The sequence below is a fragment of the Jaculus jaculus genome, chromosome 18 (genome assembly GCF_020740685.1).
Source record: "Jaculus jaculus isolate mJacJac1 chromosome 18, mJacJac1.mat.Y.cur, whole genome shotgun sequence".
Taxonomy (NCBI): domain Eukaryota; kingdom Metazoa; phylum Chordata; class Mammalia; order Rodentia; family Dipodidae; genus Jaculus; species Jaculus jaculus.
This window is the reverse complement of record NC_059119.1, coordinates 27,952,421-27,978,905: the sequence shown is the minus strand read 5'-3', so window position 1 is coordinate 27,978,905 and position 26,485 is coordinate 27,952,421. Positions and strand designations below refer to the sequence as shown.

Below are 26,485 nucleotides of genomic sequence, written 5' to 3'. Positions count from 1 at the left end.
TTCCAGATAGTGAGCCTATTGGTAGTCTCTGTGGCTGTTATCTTACAAAGCAGAGTTCCCATTCCCATGCATTAGACACACAATGTGGGAAATAAACCTTAATCACGTTTAGTCACTGAGTTTGATATTTGTTACCTCAATCAAGCCTGGCATGTTCTGATTAGCACTGAAACTGGGAGTTACTACTATATGGTGAACATTCCTAATCTGAAATACTACTGCCCCCAAATTCAAACATTTTTTTGAGCATCCACTGGTATTAGTGCTCCAAAGGTTCTGGTGTCTATTTTCATATTTCAATGTTATGGAAAGATAACAGTAGACTCAAGAAAGTCTTAAATAAATCCAAGACTATAGGGCCATGAAGTCTTCATGTCAGTATTCAAAAGGATTTTAGATGCTCAACTGGTAAAGTTGATACAAATGTTACAAAATCTAAAACCTCCAAAATCTGAAACACTCCTGGCCCTAAGCATTTCAGATCACAGATACTCAGTCTGTATAAGCACACAAGATCCCATAATGAACATGATCTTACAGATGAACAGCAGGGAAACTAGTATCAACTGTAGAAAGATGATCCAAATTAGGCAGAAACAAAATATTTTATGAGCTGTCAGCTGTAGAGTATTTATATAATGAACAAGTTGATAATGGACTGCTTGTTTACCCTGCAAATGAAGTTTAGAACTTTGTGGTGATTTGAATGAAATGCCCCACAACAAGTTCCTGTGTTTTGAATACTTGGTCCTCATTTGGTGGCAATTTTGGATGACTGTGAAGCCTTACTGGAGGTGTGTGACTGGGGACAGGCTGTGAGGGGTACTACCCAGCCCACTGGGTGTTCACAGCCAGCTACTTCCTCCTGCTGATCTGTGACAAGATGTGAGGGCCTGGCGCCACCTGCACAATGCTCATTTGTTCCCACCATGAAGAAACTTCCCATTGAAACTATAAACAAAAACAAACCTTTCCCTCCTATGTGTTTCTTGTCAGGTGTTTTGCCTCAGCAATGAGAAGGTAACCACTACAGAAGTAGCCACAGACTTTCCATTCCACATTACAGTAACTGTGACAAGAGACCATATCTACAAAACTTAAAATAACTACTATCTTATCTAACTTAAAGTTCCTTGACTCCTACTCTAGAAGAGATTGGAAACCAAAACTCAATTTGTTGGATATTGGCACCTTCTGAAAGAACTGGCCACTTTAAAAGGGTCTAGAATTTCAGGGTGCCACCATTTTGGAGAACCTAAATGCTACTGTAACCCTCAAAAAATGTATGATAGATGATTCACATCATCTTGCTGAAGGGCTCAACTTAGTGATTTGTCTTGATGGGATATGAGGAAGGTGATGCTAAGCAGGTCTGAAGAGCAATTCTGAATATGTTTCATGTAGCAATTCTTGTTCCGCCTTTCACCATGGGAAGGGTATCCCTTGAAAGCCCTCTTTTAGCATGGATGCTGAAGCCCAAGCTTGACTCAAGGTTTACAGCAATGCCACACAGTCAATCCCTAAGCAAACACCATGTTGTTTGAAGTCACTGATATCTCTGGCTTGTTTCTATGCATCGTTTCCATGTAATATACCTGAGAGCTTTTGAAAACAGAGATATTTTACACCCTTTCTGTTCTGACTTTCCTGTGTGTGTTGTGGCATGCACATACATACCACACACAAACATACACACACACAAAAATACAATTTAGGAATATGAAAAGGCATCCTATTTTCCATAAATATTAAGATAATAAAACTATTACTAAACCAATCTATAGACTCAATGAAATCCTTAATAAAATTCCAATGGCCTTTTCTGCAAATGGGGAGGCTGATCCTCACATTCATTTGCAGTCACAAGTACCTCAAATAGTCAAAATTACTGAAAAAGAACACAAAAGGTTCATACTTTCCCATTTCAAAACTCAGTACTGGGGCTGGAGAGAGGGCTCAATGGTTAAAGTACTTGCCTGCAAAGCCTAATAATCTGGGTTTGATTCCCCAGCATCCTTGTAAAGCCAGATGTATGACATGGTACATGTGTCTGAAGTTCCTGGCACACACATTTTCTCTCTCTCCCTCTACCCCTCTTATCTCCTTGCAAATAAATAAAATATGTATGTGTGTGTGTATATGCACGAATGTATAAACTTTGGGCTGAAGAGATTGCTTAGTGGTTAGGGTGCTTGCCTGCAAAGCCTAAGGAGCCAGGTTTGATTCCCCAGTACCCACATAAGCCAGATGCACATGGTGGTGTATGCATCTGAAATTTGTTTGCAGTGGCTAGAGGCCCTGGCATGCCCATTCTTTATATCTGAGCCCCCCAAATAAATTAAAAAATTTTTTTTAAAAACTTGGTACACAGCAAAACTGATCAATATAATATTGTACTGGTATATGGGCAGACACAAAGACCAGTGAAATAGAACTGACAGTCCAGCAAAGAGGAGTAACTGTTTAACTAATGCAAAGCTGTGTTGCTGTTTCTTATAGGGGAGGAAGGGTTGAAAAGGATTTGATATAGATGGCAACTGCACAACATTATGACTGGACTAAATGCCACTGAACTGTACATTCTAAAATGGCTAATTCTATTACATGATTTTCATGTTAATTTTTTTAAAAAAGCATATGATGATAGTTTTATCTACTAACCCGATGAATAATTCCAGCAGAGTGAAGGTGCTTGATTCCACACAGCATTTGATAGAGAAGGTAGGACATTCTTTCATGATCTAGTTCCATCTGTATCACTTGGCAAAGATTTGCATCCATGAGCTCCATGACTATGTAACTTCATGGGTGAAAAAGATGACAGCTAAAGTGTACAGCAACATGAGGATAATATACTAGTCATATTTTATATTAACAGAATTTTAATTACTACACTTACACATCTTGAAATTCTTCTAGGGATTTTTGTGGTGTGAAAACATTCAAAAGGCCAATAATCTGTGTGTAAAAGCAAAGGAATAAAAACATTACAAACAGTTTCCTTCATCTGGGAACAGCAAATACATAGGTTAAAACAATTCCCTATCACTTTAAAAGTTTCCAAGCTGATGTTCAAGCAAGCTTGTATTTTACGTAAATTAAAACTTCATTGCTAGGAATTGGAGAAGACGAAAGTGAATTAGAAAACACAAAAGATCTTTAGGGCAATCAAAAATGAATGACAGAAAGTGTGTACGTATATATAGATACAGACATATATATACCTCTTGCCATTATGCAGGTGTTCACATTCATAGATTATACTGAACACTAAGTAAATCCTAGGGGCTGAAAGTGTATTCAGTGGTGGGGTGTTTGCGTAGCAGGTATAAGATCCTGGATGCAATCCCCGGTACTAAAAATAAATAAAAGTGAATCCTAACCTAATGCAAACTATGGGGACTTTGGTGATAACAATACATTAGCTCTGGTCTATCCATTATAACAAATGATTTGAGAGAATGCTATACATGTATTGAGGCAGGAGTTGAATGCACAATCTGTACCTTCTCCTCAAACTTGCTAAGGATCTAAAACTGCTCTGAAAAAGTCTTAGAAACTGGTAAGTCAACTGAAGGGTTTCCATACAACATGTTCCATGAACACTTTATCAAGTGTTATTTCTTTTTTTTTTTTTTTTTTTTTTTTTTGGTTTTTCGAGGTAGGGTCTCACTCTGGCTCAGGCTGACCTGGAATTCACTATGTAGTCTCAGGGTGGCCTTGAACTCTCGGCGATCCTCCTACCTCTGCCTCCCGAGTGCTGGGATTAAAGGCGTGCGCCACCACGCCCGGCAAGTGTTATTTTATATAGATATCTACATAACTTGTTAGCAAATTTTAGTTGCCTTCTGTTAACTCTTTCCAATCCAGTAATGCTATATGAGCTCAGCCCTCTCCTCCCCTGGGATGCTGGACCCTACCTCGAAAAACCAAGAAAAAAAAAATATTTTATTTACTTATTTGAGAGAAAGAAGGGCACACCAGGACCTCTAGCCACTTCAAAGAACTCCAGATTGATGCACTACATTGTGTATTTGGCTTTATGTGGGCACTGGGAAATCAAACCTGGGTCCTTAGACTTTGCAGGTAGGCGCCTTAAATGCTGAGTCATCTCTCCAGCCCAAGTCATTTCTTTATAACAAGAAACCTATGTGTGGTGTATGGATGTGTTATGAACAGGAGAAAGTATGTTGAATACCATGATGACATAGACAATAACTGGTGACCCAGGTGCACTAGTCAGCACTGTCAAGGACTGGTGGTTTGTGAGACTCTGGAAAAGAGTCTTGAAGATAATTAAGATAAGAAGATAATTAAGCTCAGGAGATAAATGACAAGCTCAATGAGTCATATGTTTAGAGACATCGAGTTTTTTAAAACAGCATTCTGCAGACTAATTTGGTATGCCTCAAGAATCATTAAGTACTTAGCAAAAGGTTTTTCGAGGTAGGGTCTCACTCTGGCCCAGACTGACCTGGAATTCACTATGGAGTCTCAGGGTGTCCTTGAACTCACGGCAATCCTCCTACCTCTGCCTCCAGAGTGCTGGGATTAAAGGCGTGTGCCACCACGCCTGGCTTAAAATATTTTTTTTTAAAGAAAGAAAGAAGCTGGCATGGTGGCTCATGCCTTTAATCTCAGCACTCAGGAGGCAGAGGTAGGAGGATCGCTGTGAGTTCAAGGCCACCCTGAGAGTACAGAGTGAATTCCAGGTCAGCCTGGGCTAGAGCGAGACCTTACCTGGGAAAAACAAAAATAAAAACCAGAAAGAAATGACTAATTAGCTTTATTTATTTATTTTTTTGACTTACTGGCTTTTATAGCCCAGTACACAATAATGGTCCAGACAGATTTTAGAATGTTTGTTGACAATCGAGGAATGGGACGGTTTTTCCAGACAAACTTCATGACAGTAGAATGTACATTATTGACTTATTATATATTATGTTCTGCTTATAGAGGACATTTAAACATTTTTTTCAGTGAATAATTTTTAAAAATGTTTAGGTCAGAAAGGGTAAACTAATTGTTTAGCATAAAGGAAGTACTAGTAAAAAAAGTATATGACTGCTTGAAATAAACTTGAGTCACCCAACTGCAAATAAGTAGCAAAAATATTTTCATTAATAAGTGGAAAATCCAAGGGTAGGAGAGCGGCATTAAAGATTAACAGATACAGACAGAAATAAAGTTTGTATCTTAAAACTAGTGGACATGGAAGGTATAGGAAGGACAGCTAAAGGATATATGGTTTCTTTCTGGGGTAGCAAAAGTATTCTAGAACTGATTATGTAATGCCTTTCAGATATTGGCATATATACTAAAATCCATTCAATTGTATTCTTTAGTGGGCAAATGTAGGCATGTGAATTATATCTCAATGAAGCTTTTACAAATAAGACTAAAACAGCTGTCCTATTTTTCAAGAGTGTGAATAAAGGAAATTTATCAATCATAGGCTAAAGAACAAGCAAAAGCCAAAGTGTTTAGTAGGTGGGGTATGACTACTTTCAAATAATTAAAAATTACTAGTTACTGAAAAATATTATTTTCTTCTGTGGATCAAAAGGACAATTAATAATACTAGCAGTAGATGAGAAACGCCACTACATATTTACTCCATGATTTCAGAAAGGCACTGTAAAAACGTCTCTAATCGTGACAACCACGTTAGTAAGATGAAGAATACAATGAGAGCTGGGCAACTCTGACAGATACAACATCTGCTGCAATGTACCAGTGGTTCCAGCTTTGAAGAAGATAGCCTGAGCAAATCTGGGCAGACAGGCCAGCATATGAAAAATTAGAACAAAGAGAAACCATCTCTAATACTCAAGGGAGAATAACCAAATGTCACATTGGTAATTTAAAAGAGAACGATTGGAAATACTGTACTTAATTTTTAAAAAAATCAAGCAAAGCCAGGTGTGGTGGAGCGCACCTTTAACCCCAGCACTCGGGAGGTAGAGGTAGGAGGATCGCTGTGAGTTCAAGGCCACCCTGAGACTACATAGTGAATTCCAGGTCAGCCTGAGCCAGAGTGAGACCCTGCCTCGAAAACCCAAAAAATAAATAAATAAATAAATCAAGCAAAAAAAGAATGGATACAATATGACTTGTTATCAGACCTCTGATAAAGAATTACTTGTAAGTCAATGTGAGGCAAGTAGTGACATGATTTCCAGGCAAGATTTAAATATCTACAATAAAGAGATGACATTTCAGCATCTACCAGAGGATTCCAGACATGCAGTACTATGAGCTAAAGTGACTTATCATAGTGCATTCAGTAATAATGGACTGGATGAAAAAGAAAGAAACTCAAACTGTCCTTGAAAAGAGGGGAAAACTGAGACATTTAGACTCACAAAGAAATGATCTGTGCAGAACATTGTGATGAAAAGAGACTCAAAAAACATCTATCATTCATCAGGGAGTAAAAAAGCACAGTTACTATTACTGATTTTTCTATACTTAATTTTACATTCATTCACTGAACAAAGTATTTGTTGAGCATCAGATCTGGGCCATTTCCACTACAGGGCTGATTAACAGGCAACATGGTTTCCATATGTTCCACTTAGATGAAAGCCATCTTTGCAGCCATCCCAGCTTGTGGGAAACGAGTAACTGACTACTTGAGAAAGGACAAAGAAAGACAATACCAGGGCTGGAAAGATGGCTTAGAGTGTAAGGCGCTTGCCTGAGAAGCCTAAGGACTCAGTTCAGTTCTTCAGTACTCACGTAAGTCAGATCCATCAGTTTGTCTGCAGTGGCTGGAGGACCTGGCACACCCATTCTGTCTGTCTCTGAATGCCTGTCTGTCTCTCTTCCTTTCTCCAATAAATAAATAAATAAATAAATAAACAAAATATTATTTAAAAAAAGACAACACCTCCACAGCTTTCACCATGAAATTGGATCCACAGACCAAAAGGGGCATAGGCAGTTCTACTGATGAGTAGGAGGCCACTAGCAAAACTAAGAAAGCCAGGCATGGTGGAGCACATCTTTAATCCCAGCACTCAGAAGGCAGAGGTAGAAGGATTGCTGTGAGTTTGAGGCTAGCCTGAGACTACAGAGTAAATTCCAGGTCAGCCTGAGCTAGAGCTAGATAGACTCTTACCTCAAAAAGCCAAAATAAAAAGCAACACACACACACACCCCAAACTAGGCCACATGCCTGGTCCCTACCCAGAACATGAAAGGCTATAATTTCTTCGTTGTCAGTGACTAATTTTAACTTCTATTTCTGAGCTCTTTTTAAATGTCATTCTTCCTCTCTGGGAGGCCCTCTCTCTTCAACAATCTAAAATTTTCTCCAATCATTAAGAATCAGCTTAAGTCTATTCCCCAAAGTCTCCTTAGCTCATTAATGCTCATAAAAATCTCCCTTTTGTAGGTACCATAGTGCTGAGAAGAAGTGACAGAAGAGTGCTTAGCATTGAGTCGTCATCTCTCTCACACCTGCCGAGGCTCCACTGCAAAGAGGTGGTAGAAAAAACTGTAAGAGCCAAAGCAAAGGTAGGAGTGCTTACAATGTACTCTTCTAGACACAAAATGGCCTGGATATCCATGACCTCACACTACCTACACAAGACCATCATAATAGGAGAAAAAGATCATGACATCAAAATGAAAGAGATACTGATTGAGAGAGGGGGGATATGTAAAGGGGAAGGGGGGGAACAGAGGGAATTAGCATGGTTTTATTGTCTTAATTATGTAGCAGGGGCTCATAAGCTAGAAAAAGGCTGTAAGAGAGGAAGGAGAGGGAAGGACTTTAGGGGATGACATTGTATATATGTATGCAGAACAAACTGCAAGGAGGGAAAGGCCTAAGTGAGGCCAGGGGAAAAGATTGTACAAAAGAAGGATGTGGGGGAGGGTCAATCAAAATTCAAGATATTTTGAATAAAACATATGAAAAATCTCCTTTCCTGAATAATGGCACATTCAGAAGTCATAAATTGTTACTAAAAATTTTTCAGTGCCAGGGATGGGATAGCTTCCAGTGAGTTATTGGCCAGGGAGGTCCCCGATGCCCCCAAAACATTACAGGCTATTGCCGAGACCCTTGGTTTCCCATGAGAAAGAGATGGTAAGATCTTATTGCTGAAGACTTCACATGCCTGAGTGGCAAAGTCACTGAGAAATCAAACTGGTGCTGAGCAGAAAACCTTCTCCTTGTAGACCAGCCAACTGAAAGCTGGAAAAAGCTGCACTATATGCAGTCTTGTGGGAGACAAGTCATCAGCGGTGAAAACAGTGGATACTGGAAGCCTAAAGTTTAGCCAGGCAGGCCAAATGACTGAATGAGTGCAACAGTGGCATGTCTCCTCTGGAGGAAACCAGCTGCTCTCTAATTGGACTGAAGGCCCACTCTATGGGAGGGAATACATCACTAGTACTGAAAACCTAATCAAAAGCCTATGGCAGGGGAGTTAGCAGCCTTAGGGGTATAAAGCCTAATATTGTCTGGATAAATGCATATGTTACTCTCCCTGCTCTGAAAGCACTACATTCAATGTTCATATTCATATATTAATGCTAATCTCACTTCTGGTTAGAGATGCTTCTCTTTTCACATGGCAATGACCATTGGGATGACCCAAAAGGCAACAGAGTACTGAGAAGAAGGGACAGAGGAGTGTCCAGCACTGAAATATCTCACACCCTCCAAGGCTTAGGGTCCACTGTGGTAAAGGTGGTGGATAGAATGTAAGAGCCAAAGGAAGTGTACCACTTCTTACATACAAATGTCCGGACAGAAATTGGCCTCGATATCTAAGGCCTCACAGTGCCTCACAATACCCACACAAACGCTCATAATAGGAGAAAAAGATGATGACATCAAATTAAAAGAAAGACTAATGGAGAGAGGGAGAGGATATGATAGAGAGCAGAGTTATGAAAGAGAAAGCAAGGGAGGGGAGGGAAATACCATGGTTTGTCTGTAAGTGCAGAAGTTGTCCACACACACACACACACACACACACACACACACACGTTAAGAAAGTTTATAAAGAAATTTCCCTTTTGAAAACTCATCAATACTTACTGTCTACCCATCATTGTTGGAGAGTTTAATTTTACTGCTCAGTGATGTTTAATTTAACTCTTGCTATGTCTGTAATGCCTTCAAAACAACACCTTAAATTTCCTGAAGAATAAGCTTAATTATTTTTTAAAAATATTTTTACTTATCTGTATATATGCCAAGATCTCTTGTTGCTGCAAATGAATAACAGATACATATGCCACTTTCTGCCTCTGCCTTTTTATTTTTTTTAAACAAATTTCATGTGTGCATATGTGTGTTTTATTTGAGAGAGAAAGAGGCAGATAGAGAATGGGCACTCAGGGCGTCCAGCCACTGCAAACAAACTCCAGATGCATACACCCCCTTGTGCATCTGGCCTACGTGGGTCCTAGAGAGTTGAACCTGGGTTCTTTGGCTTTGCAGGCAAACAACTTAACTGCTAAGCTCTCTCTCCAGCCCAGGGTGGGTGCTAGGAAGATGAACCCCAGGAGAGTAGACTTGGCAAAAGTGCTTTTGACTGAGCCACTTCCCCTGCCTCCAGTAAGCCTAATTCTTAATCTCCATATATTTTCACACACACACATTTGATTTTTTTGAGGTAGGGTCTCTCTCTCTAACCCAGGCTGACCTGGAAGTCAATATAGTCTCAGGGTGGCCTTGAACTCAATCCTCCTACCTCTACTTCCTGAGTGCTGGGATTAAAGGTGTGTGCCACCATGCCCAGCTTGTATTTTCCCTATTGATGATAAAGCTGTAAATTCACTATTCAATGGTTTGTATAATGTTAGCTCTCAAACTGCGGTGAATTGTATCTGCTGCCATCAGAAACTACCGGACTCATTATATTTTAGGAAGTCTCCAAGCCAGATGCTTGAAGCCTGGCCTATTTCCTCTCAGCTTGGAATGATCATTCTACTAAAATAACTAGAAAAGTATCAGTAAGTTTAATGTTAGCTTGAAAAGGTTTAACTGGTTATTCTCAAGATGAATAAAAGATGCATTCTCAGATCTTCATCATATAGTTAGAAATGATTTTGTAGGGCTGGAGAGATGGCTTAGCAGTTAAGGTGCTTGCTTGCAAATCCGAAGGATCCCGGTTCAATTTTCCAGGATCCATGTAAGCCAGTGGCACATGCATCTAGAGTTTGTTTGCAGTGGCTGGGGGCCGTGGTGTGCCCATTCCCCCCACCCCCGCACCTCTTTCTCTCTCTCAATAATAATAAAAAATATTTTAAAAAGAAATGTTTTTCTATTTAAGTATTTTCAAAAAGGTTCTTTTATTAGCAGTGGCTATCCTCAACATAAAACGATCAGTGAGTACTTTTACCACTTATGAGTACTGTTAGCACTTAAAGACATGGAAAGAGATGGACAGAAGTGATTTGACTTATATCCCATTAAGTAAAGCTCCAATGTCAAAGTAAACTGGGAACAATTTCATCTCTGTACCAAGCTAGTCTTCTGAAATTTCAGTTTTTAATAATTATCTGTGAGAGAGAGGCAGAGTATGCGTATGGGCACACCAGGGCCTCTTGCTGCTGCCACTCCAGAGCATGTGCCACTTTGTGTGCAGCTTTATACTGATACCCGAGGATGGAATCCAAACTGACAGGCTTTGCAAGCAAATGCTTTTAATCACTGAGCCATCAACTCAGCCCCTAGCTTTATAGAGAACAAAAAGCAAAAGATGAGATCAAGCCTAAATAAAATACTTGTAAAACACTATTTCTTTAAAAGTCCTTTTAAAAACTGTAAGGAAATTACACAACCTAAGTTCAGAAACCATTTTACTTTTGGTACTATTTAATAAAATTGAAAAAAATATTCCAACCATGGATATATATTTTCCTTTTAAACAATGTAGAAAAGTAACCTAATATTAAAAATAGTTTGATAGGCATGTATTCAAGAATAAGCCTTGATTTCATTTATACATAAGAACTCTAAAATATTCACTTACATTTTTGTGATTAACACATTTCATAAGAACTAGCTCTCTGTAGGCCCGCTTAGCATGAGTTTGATTCTGAAATGGCCGACTTAGCTTCTTGATTGCGACATTTCTTTCAAGAATGGCATCATAAGCTGCACTGTAAGAAGAAATTCAAAAGCAAAATATTTAAGGAAAAATCTCTAAGGCTCAATTTATGAAGTATTCATGCAGTGTCTATGCTTTTCCCACAGTGATTGTGTTCAAAATCCACTTACCACAAGGGGGTATGTGAATGCACAATTTTTTAAAGTATTTAGCTTAAAGTCTAAGTAAATCCTCCACCTCCATCATGGAGACAGGAAAAACGTGGTTTTGAATTCTACTCAAAATATGTACTAAATACAGCATTTTAATCTTATTGGACATAAGAAAATGAGTACAGAAGAAGGAAAGTACATTAAGATGTGTTTTGGAGGAGGAACTAAAAACTCAAGACATTTATAAATATGAACACTAGATTTGAGTAAGGCATATAATATCCTATATATTACTCTTCATATCTTCCCCATCCATTCCTTTCAAATACTGCAGGTCAGAGAAACTGAAGCACAAACTGAAGTAAAACTTGTCTTTAAATGGTAGAATTTTATGGTTGAAAGACCTTAAAGCCATTTTGATTTATCATTGCCTAATAAGGGATCAGCAACCATGTAACTTGCTCAAGGTTAGCCAGAAAGTTAAAAGCAATGCTGTAACTAGAAGACCAAAACAGGAAAGAGACCACCCTGCTACACTGGACCACTGAACATTCTGTAAGAGATCATTGTTGTTACATACCCTTACAAAGCTAGCTCACTACTAAGGCTGGAAATCTGTTCAGTATCAACTTCTTATCAAATATAGTATAGAAACATGTGAATTAAAAAATTGTTACTGGGCTCAAGAGATGACTTAGTGATTAAAGGCACTTGCTTACAAAGCCTGATGGCCTGGGTTTGATTCCCCAGTACCCACATAAAGCCAGATGCACAAAGTGGCTCATGTGTCTAGAGTTTGTATGCAGCGTCACGAAGCCTGACACACTATTCTTTCTTTCTGTTTCTCTTAAATAAATGTAATACATAAATGGGTTTACCTATCACTATAATTGCTGCATATGAACATACACATTCACACGCATACACACAAACACACATGCCAAAGTATAAATATGATATTCCTTTTAAAATGATGTATAAAAAATCAGGGAAGGTGCTTGCCTGCAAAGCCTAAGACCCTGAATTCAATTCCCCATGCTAAAAATTAAATAAATAAAAATAAAAATAAATAAAAAACATTAGGGGTTATGCAAAATTATAAATTTTGGCTATCTTCATAATCTTTAGGTAAAGTAGGTTTTATTTTTAATTATCAAATCCATCCCTAATAATTGTTATCTGCCTAATCAAAAGAATATTCCAAACTGTAAAGATTCAAAAGTACAATGTACTATTTTATTTAATTTTTTTAGTCTAGTATATTGTATCTAAAAATTATATTTTAATTATTAATCCCTCTTTAAGAATGTGTATGTTTGTTTATTTGCAAGCACAGAAACAGAGATGGTGGAACAGAGAGAGAAAGAATAGGCACGTCAGGACCGCTAGCTGTGACAAAAAACTCCAGATGCATGTGCTTGCTACATCGTGTGTCTGGCTTTAGTGGGTACTGGGGAGTTGAACCTGAGTCGTATAAAACAATGAATTTAATTTGTTAAATGTAGATGATTAAAATGATAGCAAGTCAATAGTTTATAAAATGGTCCCTACTTTTCTGATTTTTGATACTCTAAGCTACTTCAAGACTACAGAAAATAGGGGCTGAGGAGATGGCTCAGCCTGAAAAGCACTGGCTGTGCAGACTGAGTCTAGGCATGCTCTGCAGAACCACACTAATGCGGACAGAACACAGTCACCAACCTGTGATTCCCTGCACTCCAGAAGCAGGCACGGGGATCACCCGCAGTGAAACTGGCTTTCTAGACTGACCCAATCAGTGAGCTCTGAGGTCAAGCAAGAGACTCTGCCTCAGTAAGTAAGTAGGGCTGGAGAGGTGGCTTAGCAGTTAAGGTGCTTGTTGGCAAAGTCAAAAGACCAAGATTCAATTCTCCAGTACCCACGTAAAGACAGATGCACAAGGTGGAGCATGCATCTGGAGTTTACAGAGGTTAGAGGGAGGGCGTGGCACACCCATTCTCTCTCAAATAAATAATAACTAAATAAAATTTAAAATAAATAAACAAAGGTAAGCAGTAATCAAAGACACATGACTTCAACCTTTGGCCTCCATATATTCACCTGTACACATGGGAACACACATACACACAAACATACACAGGCCAAAAATAAACAAACAAACAAACAGAAAACAAGTCTGTGTTTACATCATATGCAAAAGAGTTAGATCTTAACTATTTTACCTTAATTGCTATGAATTTTTAAAAATTGCATGAGAGGTAAAGTCTACTCCTTAGAGGTTAGCAAAAGCCTTAGATTGTATTGGTGCATGGTTTTCTCTTTCCTAATCTATGTGGATCCATAAACATGTGACACAGTTTTGCATGTTTAATATTTTATTTATTTATTTGACAAGGAAAGGGGGGGGAGAGAGAATGGGCATGCCAGGGCCTCCAGCCACTGCAAACAAACTCCAGACACAAGTACCAACATGTGCATCTGGATTACATGGGTACTGGGGAATCAAATCTGTGTCTTTATGCTTCACAGGCAAGTGCCTTAACTGCTAAGCCACCTCTCTAGCCCTGTCTATTTTATTTTAAATACGGTATAGTACTCTGCTGTCTAGTAAATGATTATTTTCCTTGTGCTGCTTCCAAATTTTGCAATGTAAATGATGTTGCAACAACAACCCTCTTTTTATATCTTTGTAGACACAGGCAAAAATTTTTCTAGGACCTAGCAGAAATACTAGATCATAAACATGTCTAATTTCTTTTTATAAAAATATTTTTATTTATTCACAATTGAGGGGTGAGGGAGGGAGAGAAAGAGGGAGGGAATGGGCGCACCAAGGACCTCTTGCCACAGCAAATCAACTTCAGATATATGTGTCACTTTGTGCATTTGCCACTATGTGGGTACTGGGGATTCCAACTTGGACTGTTAGGCTTTGCAAGCAAGTACCTTTAACTGCTGAGCCATCTCTCCAGCCCCAAGTCTAATTTCTTCCAATAGATTCTGTAACAAATTTTGTTCAAGAGGTACTAAAGATATGATTATGCCTGAGTAACACTTAGAAAGTTCCTCAACAGCAACTTATAATGCTAACGTACTGATTCTGAATCATTAACAAAACTATCCCACGGAGTGCTTTTATTTCAGTTTATAAGGAACTATACTGGTGTATAAAATCCAAGTTTTTAAGCTGGGTGTGGTGGCGCACACCTTTAATCCCAGCACTCGGGAGGCAGAGGTAGGAGGATCACTGTGAGTTTGAGGCTACCCTGAGACTCCATAGTGAATTCCAGGTCAGCTTGGGCTACAGTGAGACCCTACCTCGAAAAAGCAAAAAAATAAAAATAAAATCCCAGCCTTTTGTAGATATTAGCTTGTATATCAGTTAAAAAAAAATATAGGTGAGTTATAGAACACATTCAGTGAGGTGAATAGCTGACTTTACTCCCCAATGTGAAGTAAGATTTCCAAAATTTCAGTTTCATTGTAGAGTGAAAGTGATGGTTAAGTGGCACTTTTATTAATTATCTATGGGAACAGATGCACACACAGAATTATCAAGTGTGAAACCTATTCATTTCTGATACCGGTGTCTTTACATGGTTTATATCCAAGGATTTCAACATACTTAAAAGTAGCAGTGTTTGTAATGGCTATGACTGGGTACATAATAAAAACAACATTAATTCCTGAGGAAAATACCATGTTATAGCTTTCAATTTACAGAGTCTTAATTTTTGAAGCAAAATGATTATCTACCAACATATCTATATTACAAAAAGAGGAAAGCTAGTAAAGGATATTTGCCCAGTTTTTGGAAGTAGAAACTTACCATACTATTCCTTGAGCTCCTGAGCCTATAGGTTTTAAATTCTGGTATCGTTTCAGGACTGTGAATGTCGAATCTCCAATCTCTACACTATAAAAGTTGTTGTCACGCTTGCTTCTGCTCATGATGGCAAGAAATTAATTTAATGGCTTCATCCAAAAACTCACCGAGGCTGAAAAATCAAACAAACTGTGATGTAACAAAATTTGAATCCTTACTCTTCATTCATTGATTGTAACAGATCATTACATACAGTTCAAAGAGGTGCTTCATTAAAAGCACATTACAAAAACAATTCCACACACTTTAAAGTAAATGACTGATTGCTCTTTTCAAAATATTATGAGGATGAACAGTTTCTCCATTCTAGAAGTCCCTGGCACTAATGCAAACTTACCTTCCTAAAAGAATAGCAAAAGGAAACAATCATAACTCAATGCATTCTGAAGAAATTATTTCCATAGTGAAAGACCAAGGCAGTGAGTATTAGTACACATTGCACCTGCCTAACAACAGACAGTCCGTGTGGTAAATCCACTGACTCCAACAGCAACATCCTGATTGATATAACATCTATGCTGACAGTACCGTGGTTTAAAAGATGAAGATGTCAGGTAGAAAATACAAGACTGAGAGAGACACATGCACACATTTAGTACATTAGTACACAAAACAAAGCTATTTGAGATATGTGGATCATCATACAAATCTCTAAGTTTTGACTACAATTCATTACCATTTGTCAAACTGAAAATCAAGGCAGTCATTTTTCTCATCTGAGTACTGATAAATCTACTATGTCCTCTTCCTAAGTAGGTGAAAGCAGTCTGTTGCAAAATGCATGCATTGCTGTAGAAGTGTGGGCCTGGAATCCTGGTACTCAGATGATTGAGAGGAAAGGATTACTTGAGCCCCAAACTTTAAAAGTAGCCCAAGCAACATAAGTGAGACCCCATCTCCAAACAAAAAAAAACAAAAGAAACAAATGCATCCAAGTCAGCTCTACCCTACGCCTGACCTACTCCTATGTGTTAGAAAAAACAGGAAAGAAACAAAAGAGAAGACTTGGCTCAACAGCAGAGATAGGCTTTATTTGGGAATGTCTGAGAAGGGCTCTGACCAGGCAGGTCAGAAGTAACATCCTCCCTTAAAGATTATGGTGTACTTATGAGGTGGTGGGGGCATTAGAATTCCTTTGTGGCTCACCCAGCCTCAGAGCCTGGGCTACTTCAGGAAAGATAAGTGGACGGGTGGTTTGGGGTCATTACAGTTAGGTGATAATGGGATGGGTAGTCTGAGTCATTCAGGAAAAGTGCAAAGCATGAGGGGTAGTTGGGTCACTATTGGGAAATTGAAAGTTACAATGAAATGGCAGTCAGAATCCAAAGACGGAGTCATTCTGGTTCTAACAGTGTCATGAAACCAGTCAGGTCTAAAGAAATACTCTGTGTGTGTGTATGTGTGTGTGTGTGAGTGTGTGTGTGTGTAGGGGAGAGGAGGGAAGGAGGGAGGGAGAGAGAGAGAGAAAGAGGGGGGAAGAGAGGGAGGGAGGGAGGGGGAGAGGGAGGAAGAATGCTAATAAAAATTCTGATAGGACTTTTAATGTAAAGAATCAATTTAACAATCATTAAGAGCCTATCATGGACCAGGACTGTGAAATACTGTCAAAAGTCAGTAAATAAAAAAAATCAGGTGCTGGAGAGATGACTTAGCGGTTAAGGTGCACACCTGCAAAGCCTATGGATCCACATTCTACACTCCAGATCCCCCTTAAGTCAGATGTACAAAGGTGAGGTAAGCACAAGGCCACACATGCCCACTAGGTGGCACAATAGTCTGGAGTTCGATTGCAGTGGCTGAGGCCCTGGCATGCCAATTCTTATTCTCTCTCTTTCTCTCTCAAATAAAAACTGTATCTCTAAAATAAAAGTCAGGTAATACTTTAGTGGGGCCTGTGTAAAATGTCATGCCTCAAAAGCACTGTGCAAGTGGACAGAACACAGAAGTAAAGGACTTTTGGCAATGACTTAAACATTCAGCCATGCTCACATATCAAATCTGGGTACTGGTTATCCCAACCAATTTCCTACATTAACTTGAATTCTCTTTCCCTACCAGAGTAGGGAAACAAGGGGAGAAGAATGTGGGAAAACAAAAATAGGGAAGTGGTATATGTTAGGCCCTTTATTAAATATTTTACATTTATCCTGGGAGCTGGGCCCACCCAGAGCATAGGGAAATGGTCCACTGCACTCTTCAAATATGACCAGAGAGTAAGCAAAGAGTTGTTACTGTTTTCATCATCTGGGATGTTAAACCGTTAGCCATTAACCACTGCTTAGATTTCCTGTGCTTACTGGAAGGAGTGGTACTTCTCTCCTGAAGATCAGGATCAGGAGAGAAGGAGGTCGGGGGGCACTATGGTACTTGACAGGAGTTGATGTACAGCTGCCAAAGTAGGTAACAAAAGACGGTGTTGCAGCTCCTAAGTGGCTGCAAATGGAAGAGAGTTGGGCAGATCCAAGAACATGCTCTAGGGCACCTTTCACTTTCTGCAAAGATTAACAGATTCAGAGCTGTGTATGGTGGTGCACACCATGAATCCCAGCACTTGGGAAGCAGAGGTAGGAGGATCGCCGTGAGTTTGATTCAGATATGCTCTATGCTGTCATCAGACAACTAAACTTAGATGTAAGACAAAATGCCTTTAAGCTTCTGTGCCATTCTTTAACTACATCTGTTTCACTAATCAGACGTCATATATATGTATGCCCTTCAAGGTCGGTGTAACTTCCTTTCTAAGTGTTTTAATAACCTACTGTAGAAGCCAAAGCCAACTGGATTCACTGCAGCTGAAAAGGCCAACATTTTGGCCTCTGCTGCCGGAGCATGAAGCCACAAGAGATGATGGGACACTTGTAACTGTTCCTATGGTAAGTCAGCTGTCTTCCTGATCAGAGAGGACAAGGAGACCTGAAACAAAAAATTGGTGTACAGTCTAAAACAGGAGATTCATAACCAAGTAACAGTCACAGTCCTCCAAGCTTCCCAAAGAAGGAAAAGCCACTGGGTTAGCACAGCCCTGACTCATCCTAACAGACAACACCAGCAATGGAAGAACCATAGTGCTCCTCCCAGGTCCCTAAAGTCTCCTTTGGAGAGCCATTAGTGACCTCTAACAGTAAATCTTTTTGTTTGTTTTTGTTTTTCGAGGTAGGGCCTCATTATAGCCCAGGCTGACCTGGAATTCACTATGGAGTCTCAGGGTAGCCTCGAACTCACAGCAATCTGCCTACCTCTGCCTCCCCAGTGCTGGGATTAAAGGCGTGCACCACCACGCCCGGCTTAAATCTTTTTTTTTTTTTTTCATTTTTCAAGGTTGGATCCCACTCTAGCCCAGGCTGACCTAGAGTTCACTCTGTAGTCTAAGGGTAGCCTTAAACTGTTTTTCAATGGTATGATCATTTAGTCTCTATTTTTACTCCATCTATTGGTTTGAAAGATGTTATATGACATAAAAAATACTCAAAAGACTTTAAATGACACAACTGAGAAAATCTCTCCTCCAAATACTGAGGTTCAAATGATGAGGAAGGCTGTTAAACAAAATATGGTATATTTGTCATCATCAAGGCTAATATCTCAATTGCTTTATAAACCATAGAAGAACATATTCAGACCATGTCAGATATTACTGTGCTATTCATTCAGTGAACAGTTGTCGAGGAGATCTTAGTCAATTCACACTCATACAGGCCTGAGACAATCTAACTCCATCTTCAGGGCCTAGAAGTCTATAAGAATGGAAACCCTAAAGGCAACCAGTTTGCTGTGTGCCCACTTCCCATTAATTCCTTTCTTCTGTTCTTTCTCCTGACATTTTCTTCCAGAACTGTCTGCCTGTACTCTATCAATACATTTGATAGATAGCCCCCACCCCTGGGAAACTACAATTACTCTATGATTCTGTTGAGTTACAAGCCATTAAAGAATGACTGGTCATTGTCCTCTTTCGTCTAGCACTTAAGTGTCTTCCCAAGAGGGGGGGGAGTGAGAAGGGGTCATGTAGCTTTGTTAGGTGGTTAGAGTGACTGGAACCCTGAAAGTGAAAAGTAGGTATGTTGGGTTGGAGTGATGGCTTAGTGGTTAAGGTGTTTGCCTGCAAAGCCAAGGACCCAGGTTCAATTTCCCAGGACCCATATTAGCCAGATGCACAGGTGGCACATGCATCTGGAGTTCATTTGCAGTGACTGCAGGCCCTGGCATGCCAATTCACTCTCTCTCTCCCTCAAATAAAAAAAGATATATTTATTTATTTATTTATTTATTTGAGAGCGACAGACAGAGAGAGACAGATACAGGGAGAGAGAAAGAATGGGTGTGCCAGGGCTTCCAGCCTCTGCAAACGAACTCCAGACGCGTGCGCCCCCTTGTGCATCTGGCTAACATGGGACCTGGGGAACCGAGTCTTGAACCGGGGTCCTTAGGCCTCACAGGCAAGCGCTTAACCGCTAAGCCATCTCTCCAGCCCAAGATATATTTTTTTAAAGTAGGTATGTCTTCAGTCTTTGCTAGAGATCAGACAGGAAGCTGGCTTCTCCTTATCTCTTGCCTAAAGTAGTTCCCTAGATCTGTTTTTCTACAAACAACTTGAACCCCTCCTGGGAGGGAGGCCCCCTTTCCTAGAATTTACATCTAATCCTGACATTCTAGCCAGTCAAGTTCAGCCCCCAGTTCAGCATCATAGCTGGCCTCTTCATGAGCCAACTCCTAGCCCAGACCAATTAACTCTCACTCTGGCTCACCCGAGCCAGAAGGTAAAGCCCACTACAGTAAGGTTATTAATACATTTACAAAGGGGGCAAGCTCTCTTAGGTGCTAGTCCATCACTCTTGTACCTCCAGGTTCTGGTGAGTGTCCCCTTTGTCTCAGCCCCTGCCCCTTCTCTACCCACTCCTTGTCTTCCACATGGCAGGGCCTCTCTGTACTTTCTCTTTTTTTCCTCTCTTAATTTCTTTTCTCATTTCTTCTAGGCACACATGGGCTCTCATACTATGTGGGTATATGCATTTTCCTTCCCTTGGTTTTGTTACATTCCTAAATAAATACAATGTGATCATAATAAAAAATAAAAAACCATTGAGATTAAGTAACACATTATTATTATTATTATTATTGAATAATGAAATCAAGAAGGAAATCAAAAAGTTCACAGAACTGAATGAAAATGTAAGCAAAATACTAAAACCTATGGGATATAAACAAGGCAATCCTGAGGAAAGTTTATAGCTTTAAATGTCTATATTACAAAAACAGAGAGAACTTAACCAATTTAATGATGCACCTGAAAGACTTAAAAAACAAGAAAAAAAAACCCAAAGGTACTACATAGAAAGCTATGAGCTAGAACTGCATACAGGGTAAAAAATCAATGAAATAGGAACAGAAAAAAAAAAAAAAAAAGCAATCAATCAACAAGTCGGGTGTCATGGTGCACGCCTTTAATCCCAGCACTCAAGAGGCAGAGGTAGAAGGATTGCCATGTATCTGAGGACAACCTGAGACTACACAGTATATCCCAGGTCAGTCTGAGCTAAAGTGAGACCCTACCTCAAAAAACCAACCTCCCCCCAAAAAAATAAAAACAGAATTTTATTTTTATTTTTGCAAAGAGCAACATGACGGACAAGTGTCTAGCCAAACATGTTAGTGCTGAGAAGTGATGGCATGGATTAGGAAAGACTGAGACCCTATAACTTGAGATAGAGATGTGTGAAAAGACCCTGATGACGCTGGGACACTGAACTCTCAGATTCTAGTAGAGGAATTATTTTGCTTGAGCAAGTAGCAGCTCCACACTTAGCAACAGAAACATCTCCATCTCCCATCCCCTGCAGTACTGCCCTTGCCAGTGCACTGTCTGTGGAACTGACAACCTTCCCTGAAGGAAATGCCAAGCAAGACAATGTTGATGCCCCTCGGTGCCCACCCATCTTCATCTCTAGGCCTATAACCAGATTTAAAGCTAAGCAAGCCCCTAGAGGTGACGTTTAAAGTATGACTCACAAAAAGATAGAACCCTAAAGAACCTCACAAGTTTTCTAACTCATTCATGCTGAAGTCTGGGGAATATGCATAAGAATAGATTTTATGGGTATGGAAGATGGAGAAAGGGACGTAAAACTAGATCAGGCTGAATTTCTTCAACACAGGCCCACTGAGCAGAGGTACTGAGTTTAATAATGTAGCTCACACAGTTAACTTTTTTTTTTTTTTTAAACAGAGTGCCAAAAATTTATTTGATTGGATTGGCTTAAAAGAGGGTCAAAAGATGACCTATTGTGAATCAGCTGGAGCTGCTGGATATCCATTGGCTTTGTGCTGATAAAGAAATTAAGAGAGTCAGGGAAATTGGAATGCTGGAGTGGGTTTGCCATGTGAAACCATATTCTCCACAATTGGAGAGTTCAGAAGATGTGTCCTTTACTAAGAGATTTGTGAGGGTACACTTGAAAAGCTCAGCCACTGCTCTTCTATGTAATGCAGACCCTACTGTGGGAGCCATGATTGCTGAATTAGATGATTTATATACCATGGGTCTAACTGGATCCTGGATTAACAAGAGCTAAGTGGCAGCACTGAATCACCAGAAGGTGATGTGAGCATACTTACTGTAATGGACAGCACAGGCAAAGCAATGTTAATAATGCTGTGGCTTCTGAAAACCTTTGTCCCTGGCTAATTAATTAATCATGGTATTCCCAGAAATCAAAAAGGTAGGTAGGAAGCCTGCTGAGTTCTTGTTCAATCTATATAAGCAGAAAAGTTCCACATCACATGAACAAAAGCCTGCTTTAAATTAAAGCAACAAGGCTGGAGAGATGGTTCAATGGTTAAGACACTTGCCTGCGAAGCCTAAGGACCCAGGGTTGATTCCCCAGTACCCATGTAAGCCAGGTGCACAAGGTGGCCCATGCATCTAGAGTTTGTTTGCAGTGGCTAGAGGTCCTGGCATGCCATTGTCTCTCTTTTTTTTTAATTATTATTATTTATTTATTTATTTGAGAGCTACAGACAGAGAGAGAAAGACAGAGGGAGAGAGAGAGAATGGGCGCGCCAGGGCTTCCAGCCTCTGCAAATGAACTCCAGACGCGTGCGCCCCCTTGTGCATCTGGCTAACGTGGGACCTGGGGAACCGAGCCTCGAACCGGGGTCCTTAGGCTTCACAGGCAAGCGCTTAACCACTAAGCCATCTCTCCAGCCCCCATTGTCTCTTTTTAATAGATAAAATAAATCACAGCAACAGAGCATCATGCCCCGTAATCAATTTCCAGGCTTTGGTGCGCCCATTCTCTCTCTCTCCCTCTACCTGTCTTTCTCTCTGTGTCTGTCGCTCTCAAATAAATAAATAAAAAATTAAAAAAAAATTTCCAGGCTTGAGCCAGTTTGTGGACTAGGAACCCCTTGAATGAAGTCCCCTTAAAGAAGGGCCCTCCAACAGTTCCAAAAACTTTTAACATTAATCTTTCTCTTATCCTTCCCAAAGAGATCTACAGCCTTTTACTAGGATAACTGTACATTGGGGGAAAGGAAATAACCAGACCTTTCAGAACCTACTAGACTAGAATCTAAACTGACATGGATTCTGGAAGATCCTGAACAGCACTGTGGCCAACCAGTTAAAGGGGCAGACAGAAGTCAGAGCTCAATGGAATGTTAACCAAAGTATGACTCAGGGTGGGTCCGTGAACTCATCCTGTGGTTATTTCACTGGTCCCAGAATATACTACTTCAGAGAGATATACAATCCCCACACCGGTTCCCTGACCTATGGCATAAGGGCTATCATGGGTAGAAAGGTAAATGGAAGCCAAGAGAGCTACTCCATCAAGGAAAAGAGTGAACCAAAAACGACGCATCCCTGGGGAGACTACAAAGATTACTGCCACCAACAAGGACTTGAAATATGCAAGGGTGCTGGTTTCTACCACATCACCCTTTAGCTTTCCTATTAAAGATGGACAGGTTGGAAACTTAAAGTAGTGACTCCAATTATGGCTGCTGTACCAAATATGGTTTCCTTACTTGAGCAGACTAACAAATCATCTGGAACCGGGTATGTAGCTACTGATCTTACAAATGCTGTTTCCATACCTATCCATAAAGATCATCAAAAACAATTTGATTTTAGCTGGCAAAGCCAGCAGTACACCTTTACTGTTTGACTTTAAGGTTATATTAATTCTCCCTGTGTTCACAGGCACCTTGATTACCTGTCTTTTCCACAATGTATTATGTGGGTCTATTACACTGAAGACATTATGCTTATTGGATGATGTGAGCAAGATGCAGCAATCATTCTAGAGTTACTGGTACAGCATCTGTGCATCAGAGGATGGGAAATACATTCAACCAAAATTCAAGGGCCTCAGTAAAATTTCTAGGAATCTAGTGGTTTGGGGCATGCAGAGATATTCCTTCTAAGGGGAAGGATAAATTGTAGCACCTGGCCCCTCCCACCACCAAGAAAGCAGCACAATGCCTAGTAGGCCAATTCAGAATTTGGAGGCAGCACATTCCTCTCTTGGGTGTGCTGCTTTGGCTCATATACCAAATGACTCATAAAGCTCCTAGTGTTGAGTGAGGCCCAGAATAGGAAACAGCTCAACAGGTCCAGGCTGCTGTGCAGATTGCTCTGCCACTTACGCCATATGATCCAGCAGATCCAATGGTACCCAAGGTGTCAGTGGCACACAGAAACACTGTCTGAGCCTGTGGGCAGGGCCCCAAAGGAGAGCCACAGAGGAGGCCTTTGAATTTTGGAGGGTGGCCCTGTAGCCATCTGCAGATACTATTCTCCCTTTGAGAGACAGTTCAGCCTATTATGGGGTCTTAATGGAAATAATGGGCCACCAAGTTACCATGGGACCTGAGTTGCCCATCATGAGCAGGGTGATATCTGACCTATCAAGCCATAAAGCTGGACAAGCACAGCAGCAGTCTATAATATGTAAGAGTAAATATGTGATCAGCCTGGAGCAAGTTCTGGAGGCACAAGTAAGTTACATGAACAAGTTGCTCAAAGGCCTAACTCCTACTTTTGTTATGTCTTCTGTCCTCAAAATTGCACCTGTGACATCATGGGGTGTCTCGATAACTGATTTAAGACTTGAGCCTGTGTAAATGCTCATCCAAAGAGGACTTCAGCAAAGGGTGACTTTGATCATTAAGCTGTTAAGATAAGCCGCTCTATGGTTAGCAGTCGACTTCTTTCCCTGGCCCAACATGCCCATGAACAAAGTTGTAATGGTGACAGAGATGGAAGCTACACACGGGTTCAAATAGACTTCCACTCAGGACTGACCTGGCTATGGCTGCTGCTGAGTGACAAATCTGCTGCAAAAGAGACCCACACTGAATCCCCAATATGGCACTATTCCTTCAGGTGACCAGCCAGGGTAACTACATTGAAGCACTTCTGTTGTGAAAAAGGAAGCGTTTTTGTTCTTAGTGGAGTTATTTATTCTGGGTAGAGATTTGCCTTTCCTGCATGTAATGCTTCTGCTCAAACTACCCCCCATGGACTCCAGATTGCCTTATCCACCACCATGCTGTTCCACTGAGCTTTGCTTCTCATCAAGGAACTCACTTCACAAAGAAGTGCAGCAGTGGGCCTAGGCTAACAGATTCACTAGTACTCCCATGTAGATTCCCCATCATTTTGAATCAGCTGGCTTGACAGAACAGTGCAATGTCACAGTGCTGACCAGGTGGTAACAGCCTGTAGGACTGGGGCAGTTATCTTCAGAAGATTGTATATGCCCTGAATCAACATGGAACGTATGGATATTGTTTCTCCCATCACCAGTACTCACGGGTCCAGGAATCAAGAAGTGGAGATGGAACTGGTACCACTCACCATCACCCCAAGTGACCCCATAGTCAATCTTTGCTTCCTGTTCCTGTAACTTTATGGCCTACTGTCCCAGAAGTTCTGGTTCCCACGGGGAATACTTCTACCAGGGGTACAACAAGCACTCCATGTATCTGCTGATGAATCCTGAGTCTCCTCGTATTCAACACAAATTAAGAATAGCAAATGAGATACATCCCAGAATTTTACTCATATTAGTAAATTCCACGTATACTTACCATTACTTTATCTTGTCAGTAACATAATTACACTCAGAATTTCTTTTTAAAAAGTGCTATGTGTTAGGAGAAGATGATTCCATAACTGATACCTTTCTATAATTAAGTATGCCTATTCTCCATACAGAAAAAATTTGTAGAGTAAATGACGCTATGTTTCAGAATCTGGAAGCTGAGCAAGACCAGGGAGAAAAATATCATTTCCAATTGATTGTGAAAACTAGAGATGACAAATCTACTCCACTGTGTAATGGTTAGCACTCTGAACTCTGAGATGACAAATCTAAGTAAAAGACTCACAAGATGCATATAAAATTTAGTTGTCCATGTACAACCTTATTATTAATCACTTAAAAAGAGCTTCAATTTTATGTTCTAGCTCATCTCTAAGTTGACCTGCACAGGGTAAGACCTATGGCATGGGCTATAACATCATTTCTTCATTACCAACTAAATTCAGAAACAAAAATATTGACTTTTTTTCCTACAAAAATCTGCAGCAGATATTAAGTATTTCTCCTTTAAGTCCTGTGTCCCCTTTTCCATAAGAGAAAGAATTTGCTGGAGTTGCACATTTAAAGCAAGTGCTACACACTTCATGTCCCAGGTGTTGGGCTTTGGGCTATGTGTGTTAAAAAAAGAGGGGAAGCAGAGCATGGAGGCTTGTACCTGTAATTTCAGCACTAAGGAGGCAGAGACACCGTCCAGCATTTTGGATAAATGCAAAATGAACACAGAACATGGAAAAATATGATTTAATGGAGAGTCAAGGGAGGGCACTTTATAGCCCACTGAACTGACTATACTAGCAGCTTTTACTTAAGATTCAGACAACCGGGTGTGGGGCACATGCCTTTAATACTGGCACTTGGGAGGCAGAGGTAGTGTGAACCTGAGGCCACCCTGAGACTTCACAGTGAATTCCAGGTCAGCATGGATTCAGGCAGTCAAAACTATAGAGAGCCAGAGCATATGACAGATCACAAGTTTGCATCACATCAGATCAGGAGTTGTTTGTTTAGGTTTATTTCACCAGAAAATCTTTGGAGAAGCTGTGAATTCCTGTTTTCTGGAAGCTCCAACCAAGGTGCATAGTCTTCCATGTCCCCAGGCTTAGCCTGTACAAAAATTAGCCTTCTGGGGACTGAAGGGATGGCTTAGCAGTTAAGGCGTTTGCCTGCAAAGTCAAAGGACCTTGGTTCGATTCTCCAGGACCCATGTAAGCCAGATGCACAAGGGGGTGCCTGTGTCTGGACTTCATTTGCAATAGCTGGAGGCCCTGGCGCACCTATTCT

The 26,485-nt window shown here is 40.3% G+C and overlaps 1 protein-coding gene across 3 annotated transcripts in view; it reads right to left on the bottom strand.

Annotated features, from left to right (window-relative positions):
* Mapk8 (mitogen-activated protein kinase 8) overlaps positions 1-26,485 on the bottom strand; it is a 103,215-nt gene that overhangs the window by 28,987 nt on the left and 47,743 nt on the right. For all 3 annotated transcript variants that reach the window (XM_045137371.1, XM_045137372.1, XM_045137373.1), the window contains exons 2-5: positions 15,042-15,210; positions 11,004-11,133; positions 2,900-2,958; positions 2,662-2,800 (exon numbers count right to left, since the gene is read on the bottom strand). In XM_045137371.1, the coding sequence (XP_044993306.1) occupies positions 2,662-2,800; positions 2,900-2,958; positions 11,004-11,133; positions 15,042-15,163 (450 nt within the window). In that variant the 5' untranslated portion in view covers positions 15,164-15,210. The remainder of the gene's footprint in view (positions 1-2,661; positions 2,801-2,899; positions 2,959-11,003; positions 11,134-15,041; positions 15,211-26,485) is intronic.